This window comes from Acomys russatus, chromosome 27 (genome assembly GCF_903995435.1).
Source record: "Acomys russatus chromosome 27, mAcoRus1.1, whole genome shotgun sequence".
NCBI classification, from domain to species: Eukaryota; Metazoa; Chordata; class Mammalia; order Rodentia; family Muridae; genus Acomys; species Acomys russatus.
The window spans coordinates 7,622,314-7,637,766 of record NC_067163.1 but is presented as its reverse complement, the minus strand read 5'-3'; the positions used below and the strand labels follow the sequence as shown (position 1 = coordinate 7,637,766).

Genomic DNA, 15,453 nt, shown 5'->3' with positions numbered 1-15,453 from the left:
GAAACCCTTGCTTCCAGCAGCCTCCAGAATTTGGGTCTTCTCTGTACAATCACTATGCAGATGAGGCACCCCTTGTCCCAATCCTGAGGGAAAAGCATCCTGCTGTATGTGTCTTCATCAAGGATGCTTATCTGTGCCTCTGGTCATCCTCATCTTCCTGAACCTCACCCCTACAAGGAACAGGAATCTTGCCTTTGCCATGCAGAATAACTTCCATAGTCAGCATTGTGGCATGCCCCTTGTGAGAGTTGCTTAACTCACTCTCTCGGGTAGATGCAAGGCAGAGGAGAGAGCCAAGTGACCCCTCACCCCACTGAGGAGCAGTGCCCAAGGCCTCCTCCAAAGTCCAGAGCGGGTTTTGGCCTGTTGCCTCCAAGTACAACTCTAAGGAGACTTTCACAACTGCTTCTGAGACTGTGGTCGGTCCTAGGAGGAGTCAAATATCCTGGTAAATACAGTGGTGTAAATGTAAGTCAGCAGACTATTACTTGATATTGGGCCAGGGTCACAGGGTGGCTGAGGCCAGGCTCCTGGGGGACGCAGGGAACCAAAACTGCGCTGGATCCAAGGTCAGTCAGCATCAGATAGAAACCAAGATCCTATCATATCCGGGCTGCAAAAAGATATGGATAGTGTGTAATGGGCAGTCCTCAGGGCAGTGGCTGTCTCAGTACTTCGGGGACCGGGGAACGGTGATCAGCTCTTGGGTTTGCAGCACATCTGCGCAGACAGCCTTACTGCAGGAAAAAGTTCTCTAGCCTGCTTCAGTGAGATCTGTGGGAATGAGTGGTCTTGGCCAGCAGGGGGCGCAGGAGCCGCATCTTCACTGGCTGGTCCTCCACCCCAACCTGCAAGTTCTGGACCTCAGAAGAGGGGAAGGCAGGCCCCAGAGGCCGCCCAACAGTTAATGAATGAATAAAGCAGCCACAGAAGTGTGTCAACCTGTAATGCACTTCCTAAAGGAACGATCATCATGGAGAGAAATGCCCGGTTACCTTCGCTTTGCAGGATAATAACAACTGATTACTAGCCAAGTCTAGGGAAGGGGCTGTGAGCAATGGCAGCCACAGAGAAACCCTTCTGGATGGTGATGCTGGGGTCTAATACAGTTTGCTGCTGGCTTTCATGTGGGGAGAGGTGGACGGAGGTGCTATGGGGGCCAGTCAGCTGGCTCTGCTTCTGCCTCGGGTCCTGGCCCGTGGTGGCAGAGGGCATGCCCAAGAGAAGTGCACAGCTTTGCGATGCCTCCCGAGTTCTCTATAAGGCTGGCTGCAGAAGTGGGCTTTTCTGTACATGGCCTTATTGGTTTTGTTGTGTTTCTGTAGACCCCCAAGTCAAGTTACTTTTTAACCTGCTACCTACTCCTTGTCAGGGTGCGTAGGGGGGAGGCTTCTCCCCTGGGAGGAAGTGGGCTGGTGTGCAGAGTGGAGGAGCATTAGGAGACTGCCTGTGGCTCGAGCTGCACTGGGAGGGATGCTCTGTGTCCTCAGGCAGAGAGAGGTCAGCAGAGGACGAGGCCGGCAGGGCACTGGAGGGCTGCAATTAAACAGAGAGGCATCCTCGATCAGCAGGTGGGGGACTCGGTGACATTGTCCAGAATATACATGTGCCAGCACCACCTTGACCCAGCACCTACCAGACCAGGAGCCACCAGCTCCCCCAAGCTCCCCCAGAAAGCCTCCTAAGCCTAGAATAGCCAAGAGAGGTCAAGTGTCAGTCTGGACAGTGCCTGACTAGCACAAACTGGCTTCTAAAGCTGCTGGGACAGCAGAGGAAACTCTCCAAACTCCAGACTTCCTGGGCCCACTTAGCCAGGTCCTCTTCCACTAGCAGTGACTAGAAGAGTCAGGGACAACCTACATCCAGGTCCTTGATACTCACTAAAGAGAGCGAGGACAATAACATCTCCAACACAGCATGGTAGTTAATATGGCTGCGATCAACCATGGTCAGCCCTAGTCTAGAAGTTTAAGGAAGGTTTTCTCAGATGTAATTAACACTGAAACAGTGACTTTGAGGAAGCTGGCACTTTCCCTACTGTTGGGGAGCCTGGTCCAATCAATTGCAGACCTTAAGAAAAAAAGGCAGAGATTACCTCCCCCCTCCCCCCAAGGAGAAAGGAACTCAGCCTGAATGTGGCCATGGGTTATAGTCCCAGCAGTACTTCCTTGGTCCTGAGGACAGCGGACCAGCCTCTACCACACTCATAAGAGCCAATCATTAAAATAATAAATCTTATACACACACACACACACACACACACACACACACACACACCTGCTGTGACTGTATCTCTGAAGTATCCCAATAGACACCCAAGATCAAGGATGAATTAATGTGAGAGGAGAAATCTGGGGAACACAGATCTGAAGTAAATCTTTCCTAGTATTTTCTTCTTCTTCTTTTTTTTTTTTTTTTTTTTTTTTTTCTTTTCCCTTCTTAAGTACCAAGTTTAAAACTTAAAATCAGCATAATAAGTAAATAACGTGAATTCTGAAGTGAGTTTTTAAAGTGACTCCTGTGCGCTATGTGATGCTCCTACTGGCTGCATCTGGGGCTCCTGAGCAACCAGGTAGCCATGTCTTCCCAACGCTGGAGCAGGACCTGGCAGCTTACATCACTGTCCATCCTTACATCACTTCCTTCCAAGGAAGAGCAGAAGCTTAGAGCGTCTCCCTCGCTAGAGACAAACGATTGTCACAAAAAGTCCAGCTGTCAGCTCTCCAGTCTTCTCTTGCTTCTCCCTCAAATCTGAGTGTGCATCCTTCTGAGCACAGGGCCAGCACATGCCCAGAGACCATCCTCTTAGGCCCACTAGGATTAGCATCTCACCCTGTGCATTCTGCTCTTTTCTGAAAAATAAGTGAATGCACAAGCCATGGAGCAAGCCCTTAGCAACCACAGAGCAAGCTCCCAAGAACCTCAGGATAAACCAAGACTCAGAGTGAGCAAACCACCGAGAAACTTGGGAGAAAGCACCTCACTAAACAAGGCCCTGTGGAGGCAAGCCCGTCACATGGACAGGGTGCCTACCCCAGCAATATCATTCAGGCTAACCTCGGCTGTCATGCTGGGCCAACTTCTGTGTTTAGGCGCAGGCCCCTTTAAAGTTTTTCTTTTGACTAACTTCACAAAACATCCCCCTTCCCCGCATAGCCATCTCACTCCCTCCTATTATGCAGGGATGTTTGCTAGCTGCTAATGACTTCAACGGGGCACTTAAAATATCTCCTTCCGTCTCTGTTGGCTGGTGGAGAGAGACAGCATTTGTTCTGTTGTTCTTAGGGGATGCATGGCTCATCCAGTCTGCCTGTCCCACAGAAATCTGATTACTAATATGTGCAATTATACTCCCACCACACGTGCTGCCATGAAAGCTCCTCAGCCCAGAGGACAGGGCTCCCAGGCCTCCTCTAGAAGGGAAGGGACGGCCTCTACCCTGTAAATAGCAAAGGTCCCAGAAGGTAGGAGAAAGAGCACCCATGGGACTTGTCAGGCCATCTTCCAGGTTCTTGTGGTGAAGGGCTGTATCTTATACACCACCACAGAGCCATTTGTCCTTTTCCATGGGCAACATGGAGGAATGGCTCATGAAGGATCTCATTCTGTGAGAGCAGGCTGGCAGCCCCTCCACACTGGTCCATTCTTCCTTAAGTCAAGCCTTTGAGACCGAGAGGCAAAAAGGCACCAGGACTGGCCCAAATGTCCTAGACACCAGGTGGGAGGAAATGGGGCCGCTCATTCCTCATTCCTCATCGTCCCCCATGGAGCATCAGGGATCCCGAGAGAAGGCACTGTTCTGCACAGGCTAGAGCCATGTTCTTGGCATCTGTGGGATTTGGTGGGTCTCTGTGTCCAAAGGCAGCCAGATCAGCTAAGAGAGCCCCATCAGGTTTACCCAGAGACAGTCCTATAATTTGCACATGTGGATTTGACAAAAGACCAGGAGAGCAGAGCAGGGTTGCAGGATGAGGTGCAGCCTGGGGCAATAGCATCCTTCCTGGGATGGAGACCAAGGAGATCCTTCTTGAAGCCAATGCAGGAAGTTCCAGGAAAAGACAGAGTCCTTGGAGCTGCAGCTGTTTCCGCTGGTGCCACCAGCTTAGATGCCCTTGGAGTCATCACCAGAACCATCTCATTTCCTGGCCCTAGACGTAGCTGCTTCCAATGTTCCAGAGAAGAGAGATTCAGTCCTGAGCCAGACTTCACCCCAAGGGGCCTTTATGTTTCCCGATTTGGGGCCCCTGTGCCTCCAATGGTGAGGGCTCAGTTCTCTTTTGAAAATCCCCACTAGCACAGACTGGGGGTATATCACACAGAGACCAGACCTGCTCCCCAACACTGCAGCATCCCCGCTCCAGAGGCCAAAGGACCTAAGTGGTCCAGGGATTTCAGCCCAAGCTTCATTTCCACATAAGCAAAGGAAGCTGAGGTACAGAGAAAAGGGACCCACCCCTTGCAGGGATGGGTGGAGCAGCGGTACAGTGACTTCATCTCTCTGAGTCCAGGGCACCAGTGAGCTCCGGAAAGCACAATGGAGCTGCACTTTATGGTCCCAGACACTGAGGGCTCCCATGCCTTCTTCCAGCTCTGCATGCTGCTGTCCGCACTTCACAAACATGGAGCCTAGATGCTCAGAAGCCTCTCAAGTGCTGCTCACACCTGGTCACTATGTTGGGTCAACCCTAGGGCTCAGACAGCTCTCTCCATCCAAGCTGCTTGGAGCCGGACACTCATGCCCTCCCAAAGTAGGCATCATGCTTGGCAAGGCCTCACCTCATGGTAATATGGCTCACTAGGTGGAGGTCTCCCCGGGGATCCCCGAGGACATGTGACCTTAAAACATATGACCTCACCCCATTCACCAGGGCCTACAGGTCAACAAAACAGCTCCACATATTGTGATGACACAGAGCTATACTTATCACAGCTTTCTGGGCCTTTTAACTGCTTCTGTTAGTGCCATCAGACAAGCCACCTTCAGCCAGGCTGCGTGAGCAGGCATCACCCCATCTAGAAAGGTTTGTCTAGACCTGGTATCTCAATCTCCCCACAGGAGACACTGGGCAACGTCCACAGATGGTTTGGTTGTCACAAGTAGGGGTCTTTGCATAGAGAGGTAGAGGCCATGGCCTGTCTGACACAGCACAGTGCTAAGACGCAAGCAAGAGGATCCCAGCCCCACCCACCAGTCCACAGTGCCAAGCCCAGTCAGTACAAGACCACTGGACAACTGGGCCCTTTTACCCATGGCCACCAGAGCTTCATAGGGCATGAGCAGGCCAAAGCCGAGAGCGGAAACAGGACAAAGCCCTGCTCAAGCAAGATCTTATCCCACCCCTGGTGGCCTCAGGGTCGACAGCACCAGGCACAGGAGCCCCACAGGGTTAACTTTGTAGATAAACTCAGAGGATATTAGCAAGCACCTGGCTCCACTCGGAACACTCACTGGCATCAAGTGTGCAGAACCCTGGCAGCTGGTGGCCTGTATGGGCCCAGTTCACGGCCAAAATTGGCAGCTACTGAAAGAACATTTTCATGGCCCATGAACAACAAGCCTTGAAAATGACATGACCCAGACCATAATGATCCTAGTCCCCATCATCTAGATCAAAGCCCTTCCCCGTCTACTCAGAAGCCCACGGAAATAACCACTGCCCGACGCCGGCAGGTAGCATTCACCTACCTGAAGTGGCAGAGGGTAGGAGGAACAGGTTGGCACAGTCATAGATGGAGGGCACAAGCCGGTGTAAGCCAGGATCTGCTGAGCAGGGTTGTAGAGGATCTGAGGTGGTGGAGATGGGCCATAGGCCAGCTGAGACAGAGGGACCTGTGGAGAAAGGCAGGAGTCGGGTCAGGGGACTGCCCACCCAACTGGTTGTACCTCACACTCACCCAAGGCAGTACTCAGACTTGCAGCCTGGCCCTGTGGGGAGTCCTAACCCAAGCCTTGAAGAGTAGGCCAATCCTCCTTTCATGACGTCATAGAAAGTTCTAGCATTCTCTACACATGGCTTCTGCATTGGAGTCACCATCTGGACCTGCAACCTGAAGTGACAGCCTCATAGAGCCCAAGGACTAGATGATGCGAGAATTCAGGTCCTGCCAAGACATCCCCTCAATTTCCCTGGTAACAAGAAACCTGAGAACGAAGAGCTAAGCAGAGGCTCTGGGGGGCTGCTGAGGAGAGGAACCAAAAACCAAAGCCCCTGGGACCACAGCACGAGTAAAGCAAGGATCTCCCGTGATGTGTTTTCCAGCTGTGTGGACTTGGAAGAACCTGGAAGGTTGAGGGAAGGGAGGGTCTACCCAGGGATGAAGGGCAGGCTCAGTAGGGTGGCCTCAGAGACAAGTGGGTGAGGGAATTGCACTTCTCATGTAGCTTGTTAAAATGGGGTCCAAGCCCTGCCCAGACTCACCACACTCAAGCATACATGAACCCCACTTGGAGGTGAGTTTTGTCTATGGCTACAAGGTTTGCCTGACTACAAGGATGGGAGAAGACTCACCTGGCAGGTTGCCAGGTGATGTTTTTCAGAACAAGTGACTGGTAGTCCTAGTTGCTATCTGACATGCACAATGCTCATGAGTCCTTGAAGGGGAAGGCCCTGAGCTTTGGTCCATCACTGACCGGCTGGAAACGTGTAGAAAGATGCCACCTACCATGTCCTTGAAGGCCCCTAAGACTGCGGCTGTGACAATGCCAAGGCAGAGGCCCAGTACATTCAGCACCGTGGACACCCAGAGCAGCCGGTACAGGTGGATCACATCCTGGCAGCTACGCACCCCCACAAACTCATAGTAGGCAGGTGAGGACTCTGTGCTACAAGGAGGAGAGCAAAGTTACTGCCCTCATTGCTAGAGCATGACCAAGTGAGGCATGTTAGACCATAGTCAGGTCATCACCCCCAAGTATTATAGCTATACTTAGAAGACCATCGTTGAGTGCTAGATCCATAGTCAGTAGAGCAACTTATGTGTAGAAACTGTTGCCAGGCAACAGTCCAGGACATCATGCCACGGTCAGGGGAACATTCAGAGTTAGAGCTATGGCTAGCCAACAAGCCTCATAGGTTAGAGCCACAGCCATGAACATCACCACTGGGGCAGTGCAGGCTGATGGGACATTAGTAAAGGAGCCACATAAGCTCTCAGCTTCCAGCCAGAGGAATCCAGGAGCATTTGGGCCACTAAAGGGAGAGGGTAGAATGGGGTTTCAGGCAGCCTGACCACTGACCTTAAGCCCTACCATAAACCCCAACTATAAACCTAAAGCTAGAAGTAGTCTTGACCCCCCCAAAAAATACATAACCTTAAATGTAAAAATATCTATAACCAAACACTATTTCCTGAACCAACTTAACCCCAAACCAAAACTTAACCCCAGCCCTGGCCCTCTCCCTAATCCTAACTACAACACTGACACATCCATAATTCTAACCATAGCCATAGCCCTAACCACACATAAAATGTCACCTTTCTTCATCCTAAGACCAACATCAAACCTAAACCAAACCACAGTCCTATCCATAGCCCTAAATCTACCATAAACTGGACACAAATTCCAAAACTAGCCCTAATCTCTCACGCAAGCAAGAATCCAAACCCTAGAACTTAACATTAATCTTAACCCCAACCACATTGTCAAACTGAACCCGAACACAAACCATAAACCCCAACCCCATGTCAACTCTAACTTTCACATGACCTTACACCCCCAAACCAAGCACTGCAAGTCTGTGGTCTTAGCTATAGTTACAAGCAGAAATACCAGACAAAGTCCAGCCCTAATGCCCCAAAAACTCTACATACAATTATGAAGCTAACTCAATCCTAACCCTAGACCTGAGACTAAACTAAATGAACCCTAATCTTAACCATAACCTCCACATCAACACCACACAATCAGATACCAGCCCTATCCACAGCCTTACCCTTGGCACTCACCCTCCAATAACCTTAAGCCTAATGCCAATCCTAAGTATAACTCTGAACCCAATTCCAATGCGAACTGTAGCTGTAACACCAATAACAACATAAACAAAAACCAAGCCCTAGGCCTGCATCCTAGCCCTCACCATAACCCTAGATCTAGCTGTAGACCTAAGATTAACCATAACATCAAATACACATATAAACTAACTAACTAACTATAGGGTTATATCCTATTTATTTATTTATAGTAGAAATATACTTATTATATACTATAATATATTATAAATATTATGTAATATTATATATTTATATATATTTAAGACAGGATTTTTCTGTGTAGTCCTGGCTGTCCTAGAACTCACTCTGTGGACCAGGCAAACCCCAAAGTCAGAGATCCACTTGCCTCTGTGTCCTGCATGCTGGGATTATAGGCATGTGCCACCACACTCGGCTTGTCCCTAACTTTAACTATAACCAAAAACTTAATCCTAACTCAAATACCAACACCAACACTAGGCCTTGGGCCAGGCCTAGTGCTAACCCTAATCCAAATACTAACCCTAACTATAACCAAAATCCTATCCAAAACCTTGACTATAGACCATGACCCAGACACAAACCTAACTCTAACCCAATCCTACATGTCAAAACAGAACAAAAACCGTAAGTGTCCCTATATCTCACTAAATGCCAACACTTCATCTAACCATAGCTCTGGCCCTAACACTAATCCTAGACCTAATGCTGGCCCAAGCCCTAGCCATAACTTTATACCTAGCAAAAACTCTAAACAAATTCCAGTTCTAACCTTAACCCCAACACAGACCCTAACCTGAGCTGTAGAACTAACCCTACCATTAACCCTAACCCTAAATATAAATTAATATCAATGCCAGCCTTAACCGTAACACAATTCCTGGCCCTCGCTCAAGCCTTTACTCTCGGGTAACCCAAATGCTAACCTAGAGCTGGCTCTAACCCTAAAAAAACCCCAACAATAGTCCTAACTCCAAGTCCAAAACACACAACTCTAGCCTAAGCCCTAGAAAGGACTAACTAGTTCCGACTTGAATACACATCAAAGTGACAGTGACAACCCCAACCTAAGCATAAAGCACAATGCAACACTAGGAGTGACTCTAGACTAATCCTAACTCTAGCCACACCCTCGCCCTGGCCTTAATCACAACCAATTGCCAACCCTAACTCTAACCCAGCAACAGCCCTAACCCAATCCCTAATGTAAACATGAGCTGCAAACCCAACGCTAAGCCTAACGCTAACCCCCCCAAAACTTCACCCTAAATCTAGCCCTAGCACTAACCCCAACTTTAGATTTAGGCCTAGTCTTAGCCATCAGCACTGCCCCAATACTAAGCCTAACATAGGCCTAAAAGTCACACTAATCCAACTTCATAACTTGAACCAAAGCCTAACACTAACCAGAGCACCTAACCAAACAGGTTAAACCTAGCCTTAGCCAAACTCTCATTCTAACCAAACCAATCCTTAGACCTAACCCTAACTCTAACCATAACCCTAGCCTAAAATTAGCCATAACAATTAACCATAACAATTAAAGCTCCCTAGACTGAGCTTTAAACTAGCCTCAACCCTGTCCCTCACCTTGACAATAAACCAGAGCCCCCACACTAGGCCAAACCCTAACTCTAGGCCTAGCCCTAGCCCTAATTCTAGAAGTAACTACAGGCCCAACGTTAGTACTAATCGAGAATTAATGCCGAGAACTACTCAAGCGTTAGCCCTAACCCTAAACCCAATCACAACAACTCAAATTATAACCGGAACCCTAGCCTTGGTCCTAAACACAACCCTAAAACAAACCCGAAACTGTACCCCAGTCCCTAAACTGGGTCCTAGCCTATCCTAAGTCTAACAACACATTAACCTTAGCAATACATCAAACCTTAATCCTAACACTAAACCAAGCCCTCGCCCTAGCCACAGGCTCAATGTTAGCCCTCGCCCTAACTTCAGACCAAGCCCTTCATCTAAACCTAACACTAGCCCTAACCGAAACCATAACCCTAAGCAAGAACTGGCTCTAGACTCAGCCTTAATCTTAACTGTAGACCCACCCCAACATTACCCTTAGAACTATCCTTAAGCTTAAACCTACCCAAGAACTAGCCTTGATGGTGGGTCAAGACTGAAACCTACATGTTAGCAGTAGCCGTACCTTAGAGAAAACACACACTTAACACAAACTTAACTCTAATGCAACCTGACTCCAAATTAAACCTAATTACAACCCAAGCCCCAACTCTAGCCCTAGTCCTGACTAGGGCATTAAACCCTAATCTTAACCCTACCCGTACCCCTACCATTAGCCTTGCCCTAGCCCTGACCCTAACCCTAGTGCTAAGCCAACTCCAGCACCAGTCCTGGCTCTAACTGTAGCTCCATCACTTTAACCCTCACATATCTAGAAAGCCAGTTAAAGAAAGCCATCTCAGTAGTGACACTTCTTTCTAATCAGACTGGAACCCATGGACACTCTGTAATGGTCACACCAGGGTAGTCCTGGCCACCCTGGGGCTTCCAGTGCCCGAGGCTCTTCTAATGGAGACCTCTTGTCTCCTCCCACCCAGGTCTCAAACAAGTTAGAGACCTCTCTGCCTCTCTTGGGGATTTGTCTACCTTTGGTGGGGCTGGCCAGGGAGGCTCCACCAGGCCTCAGGGTAGGGTATAAAGTGGACACAGGTGTCCCAGCTTACTTGTCCTGGTCCCTTAACAGCTAGTTAGGATGAAGCCACCCCCATTCCAAACTCCAAAATAAGCAAGCATTTTTTGGTTTTTTTGTTTGTTTGTTTTGTTTTTTCGAGACACTGTTTCTCTGTGTAGCCTTGGCTATCCTGGACTCACTTTGTAGACCAGGCTAGGCTCGAACTCACAAAGATCCACCTGCCTCTGCCTCCCCGAGTGCTGGGATTAAAGGCATGTACCACCGCGGCTGGCATGAGCAAGCATTTTGTATTTTTCCATACTTATCCTAACAGAAAGCTGTAGGTGGGTCTCAGCCCTGAGAGGGAGCAGAGCAGAGATGGGATGTGCTGGTTGCCCCCTGGTGGCCAGCTGCCTCATGGTATGTGACAAACCGGAGCCAAGCCAGGTTTAAGTACTTCCACATACTGTGTGCTCTTGGATGGAAACTCAAACACTCCAAGAATCCACTTTTTCACTGCTGAAACTAGATCCAGAGAGGCGAAGCAGAAAATTTAAGTAGATACAGGAAAGGCGAACTGGGGGCCTCTCTCACGAACAGATGTCCTGTGCAGGGTCATGCCTGTGCTTGTGCACATGTATGTGTGTGTTTACATGCTGAACATATTTACATGTGTGTGCACAGACTGGTGGGACCTTACCTCCCACAGGCATAGAGGTCGCAGCAATAGCATGTGTTGCTTCTCACCTTCAGCTGGCACCTTCCGCTCAAAGAGTAGCAGGTGACCTGGGGTAGAGACAGGCAGACTCATTCATACCTTATCCTACACAGCCAGCCAGCAGCCTACATACAAGACCTTCCCCTGTCGGGCAGCACGGATGCATTGCCACGACCCTCCCTGACTCAGGGCAGGTGAAGCAGGACAGGGCAGGGCAGGGTTGGGTGGAGCAAGGCAGGACAAGACAGGAATAGACAGGGTAGGGACGGAGCATGCAAGATGGGACTGGACAGGACAGCATTAGGCATATCACAGCAGGACTGGGCATGGTAGAGCAAAGCTGTCAGAAGCCCCTACACCCCCACACCCCAAGCACATAACATATCAAGACCTCTCTTTTCTGGAATGCCCAGTGCATGCATTTTTAACCTTCTACGGGTCTGAAGACTCCAGAACATATTGGTAAGAGAATCTGGTACTGATTTGCCTTCCTGATTCCCTCTCTCTCCTTGGCATTGGCACTCAGTGTGAGTGGCTTTATTTAGGTGAGCCAACAAGTGTTCACAGAACCGGTGTAAGCCAGCCCAACTGAGCCACAGGCCAGTGCCCACCTGGGCTGGTCTCACGGGTCAGCTGCTGCATGCACTTATTTCCAGGCATCTCACAGCTAAAGAGTGACGTCACACTCCAGCTGCTCCAGCCTGGGGCGAGCCAGAGAGCTCCTCGAACACTGCACATGTGTTAGCCCAGTGTTTTCATGGCATTGATTAAGCCAGCGGAAAATGCTAATTGAATGCTAATTGACCACACAGAGCTGGACAGATGAATCCTAACACTGTGTCAAAGAGGAAAGCATGCAGCTGTGACTCCAAAGAGAGTGCTGCGCATTGAGCTGTCAAGGCCAGCTCCTAGCTTTCAGTGTCCTCAGATCCACACATCAGGAAGATCTGTGAGAATTAAGACAGCCATTTTAACCAGACGCAGAAGACCTTGGGGGGGGGGGGTTATGGAAAGCACACTGGCCAAAGGGACTCACCTCTGTCTGATAGACGTCGTACAAATACCCAGCCCCGCTGGAGTAGAACTGGCACCTTCCTGCGCTGAGAGGCCTTGGTTCCTAGAGAAATGAATGCAGATGGGACAGACTGGTCATCCTCAGGCAGGAATGGCCATTTCAGGCTTGCCTTCCATGGGCTGCAGCAGAACTGAGCCACACAAGTTGTTGCCAGCCATAGCAATTGTGTGTGGCACCCAGAAGGCTGCAGGAGAGAGGACTACAGACACCCTTCATCTCCCTGCTGGGCCAATGCCAGCACAGGGATGAGGGGCACGCTGCTGAATGGGCTAAGGGGCGATCTACACCTCGCCAGGCACATTAGGGCCACTCTAGTTTCTCCTACTGGGAAAGGGACAAGAAAGATGTGGACTCATCTGTCCAAACTACTCATCTGTGCATCCAGTCAGTCATCTGTGCATCCAGTCAGTCATCTGTGCATCCAGTCTTCCAATCCTCCATCCATCCTTCCACATGCCATATCCCACCAGTTGGCATAAGCTTGCTAATGTATTATCTCACCACATCCCCACCCCTGTGTCTCCAACATTCCTAGAACCAACATAGGGTTGAACCCTGAGGAAACCAAGGTAATAGAGCTGTAGGTGGGTGAAGTGGGATAGACTAATGAATAGGCAGTTGCTAAGGCAGAAGAAAGGCAGCTGGGGCCTGTAAAGTGCCATAAAGGCATATAATCTGTAAGTGCACATTTGGGCTCATTACTACGTATCAGTGGCATTTCTCAAATCACTGCTTCCGACCTCAGAGGAATCTAGAAGCCACCAGTCATTCCAGCAGCTAAGATAGTCATGAGCACTAGACAGCAGCTGTGGTAGGGTGTAGCACCTGTGTACCAGGCTGGCATGGATGGATTCAGAGAGGAGGCAGGCCCATTGGCCCCAGCTGGCATATGACAGGAGCAGGTGGGATAGTAGTACAGGGAAGACAGTGACACAGGAGGCTACAGCTGGGACCTGACATCTGGCTCTCAAGCTCTAGAGATACTTCAGGGATGTCAGACTTACTTGGCCTTCATTACAACATGGCAAGACTCGGATCCTTCCCCAGAGGACTTTCCAGGGAGAGATGATGGTGTAAAGTGGGAACAGAGTCTTCACACCACCTTCCCGTGTGGTGGCAGCTTAGTGTGTATCTGCATGGCACCAGTGGCCTCAGAAGAGTGGACCTCAATGAGTCACCAACACTCTGGCCACTCACCCACAGAACTGTAACTGACCACAGGACACCAGGGCTCTAAGGCCTTTGGGTGACTAGATTGTGCTGTGGTTGGGGCCCGGCTGCTGCTGTTCATGTGCACCCTCTGCTGGACCCTCTACACTGGCCGCTCTTCGGAGATCCAAGACTGACCCATCAGATCCCATAGGCAGGTGCATGGGATGTGTACATGCAGGTGGCATAAACAGCTGGGCATGGCCAAGCGGATCCAGGCAGGCAGGTGCACAGGTGGACACAGACAGACAGACGTGAACTGACAGGCTGTCTTCTAGACTCTTCTCATCAATGAAGCCAGAAAAGGTGAGTGAAGTCCCTTCACACCCATGGCTGCTACTTACCTGGAGACAGAAGTCTCTGGAAAGTGATTCTCCCAGACATACTGAAGAGCTGAGAGGGCACAGGACTGAGAAAACCACACCCACCACAGGGACAGAATCCCAAGGCAAGGATGGCACATTCTTTTGGGAGCATGGTAGTGTGTGTCTCTGTCCAGGGAAGGCAGATGTCTAGATGTCTGGACACCCAACTGCATGTACTGGGAGAGCTACACACACTTACACACTCATGCAGATGCACACACAGAATTCCCACTGGGTTAAAATGGTGCATATCAAGTCATACTATGTCATACCATGTCATACCATGTCATACCATGTCATACCATGTCATACCATGTCATACCATGTCATACCATGTCATACCATGTCATACCATGTCATACCATGTCATACCATGTCATACCATGTCATACCATGTCATACCATGTCATACCATGTCATACTATGTCGCTCACACCTCATATCACAGTATATACATTGTATGAGCATGCCACACCCCATTCTACTACTTGTCCTCTCATGTCATGGCACATTGTGCCGTACCACGTCACGCCATTACATACCATCCATACCGCACCGTGCCACGTTGTAGATAACCTCCCACTCCATATCACATCACGTCAATCTCCGGCATGTCCTCCAACATCACTGTACACATGTTCTACTGTGCCTCTTTTTTTTTTTAATCATATCATGCCGTTCATGTCACAGCACATACCGCAGCACAGTATGTCACATGACACACATGCACTTGTTTCTTCACTGTTTTGGTCCCCTTCATCAGGGAAGAAACCTGGCTGGCTTGTCATTTGCCTGTGGCACCTGGGAGCCTGCCTGGCCCTACACCTGATAAACAGGTGAGTACACATGCCTGTTCACTGTGGGGGCCACCTTCGGACTGGCTACAGCTCAAATGCAGGCTCGCACAATGGCTTCTTCCTGGCCACTCATAATTGTGCCGACAGCAGGACTCTCTAAATTCTCTTAAAGTCCTTTTTTTAAATAGATAAAATGATTTTTCATACATGTAGCCCCACATCAAGGCACCAAAAATCTTTTAAGAGAGACCATGAAACTATAAACATGTAGAAGATCAAAGTCTGAGATTTCATGATGCATTTTGCTTTAAGTGTGGTGAGAGTGCCAAGAACAGACACTTGGACACAGAGCTCCAGAACTGAGGAGCAGGAACAAAGGTTCCCTAGTGCTTAGGGAGGATGGGGGAGGGGGTAAGTAACTAAAATAATGAAGGACATTTGCATCTGCTGTGTATTTGTGTCTACTACGTATGGTGTGTGTGACTGTGCCTGCTGGGTGTGCTGTGTTGTGTTTACTTTGTGTGGCTGTGTATGTTTATATCTGTCGTGTGTGGCATGTGCACATCTGCTGTGTGTGGCATGTGTGTTTGTGCCTGCTGCGTACGATGGATGTTTGTATCTGCTGTGTGTGGTCGTACTTGTGTCTTCTGTGTGTGGCATGTGTCTGT

General features: G+C 49.5%; 1 protein-coding gene across 1 annotated transcript in view; it reads right to left on the bottom strand.

The window, feature by feature from the left end:
* Positions 1-1,136: 1,136 nt before the first annotated feature.
* Positions 1,137-15,453, bottom strand: part of Tmem255b (transmembrane protein 255B) — a 28,438-nt gene continuing 14,121 nt past the window's right edge. Inside the window, exons 5-9 of the mRNA XM_051169708.1 lie at positions 12,376-12,456; positions 11,322-11,407; positions 6,664-6,823; positions 5,687-5,830; positions 1,137-1,536 (exon numbers count right to left, since the gene is read on the bottom strand). Coding sequence (XP_051025665.1) covers positions 1,369-1,536; positions 5,687-5,830; positions 6,664-6,823; positions 11,322-11,407; positions 12,376-12,456 — 639 coding nt within the window. The 3' untranslated portion in view covers positions 1,137-1,368. The remainder of the gene's footprint in view (positions 1,537-5,686; positions 5,831-6,663; positions 6,824-11,321; positions 11,408-12,375; positions 12,457-15,453) is intronic.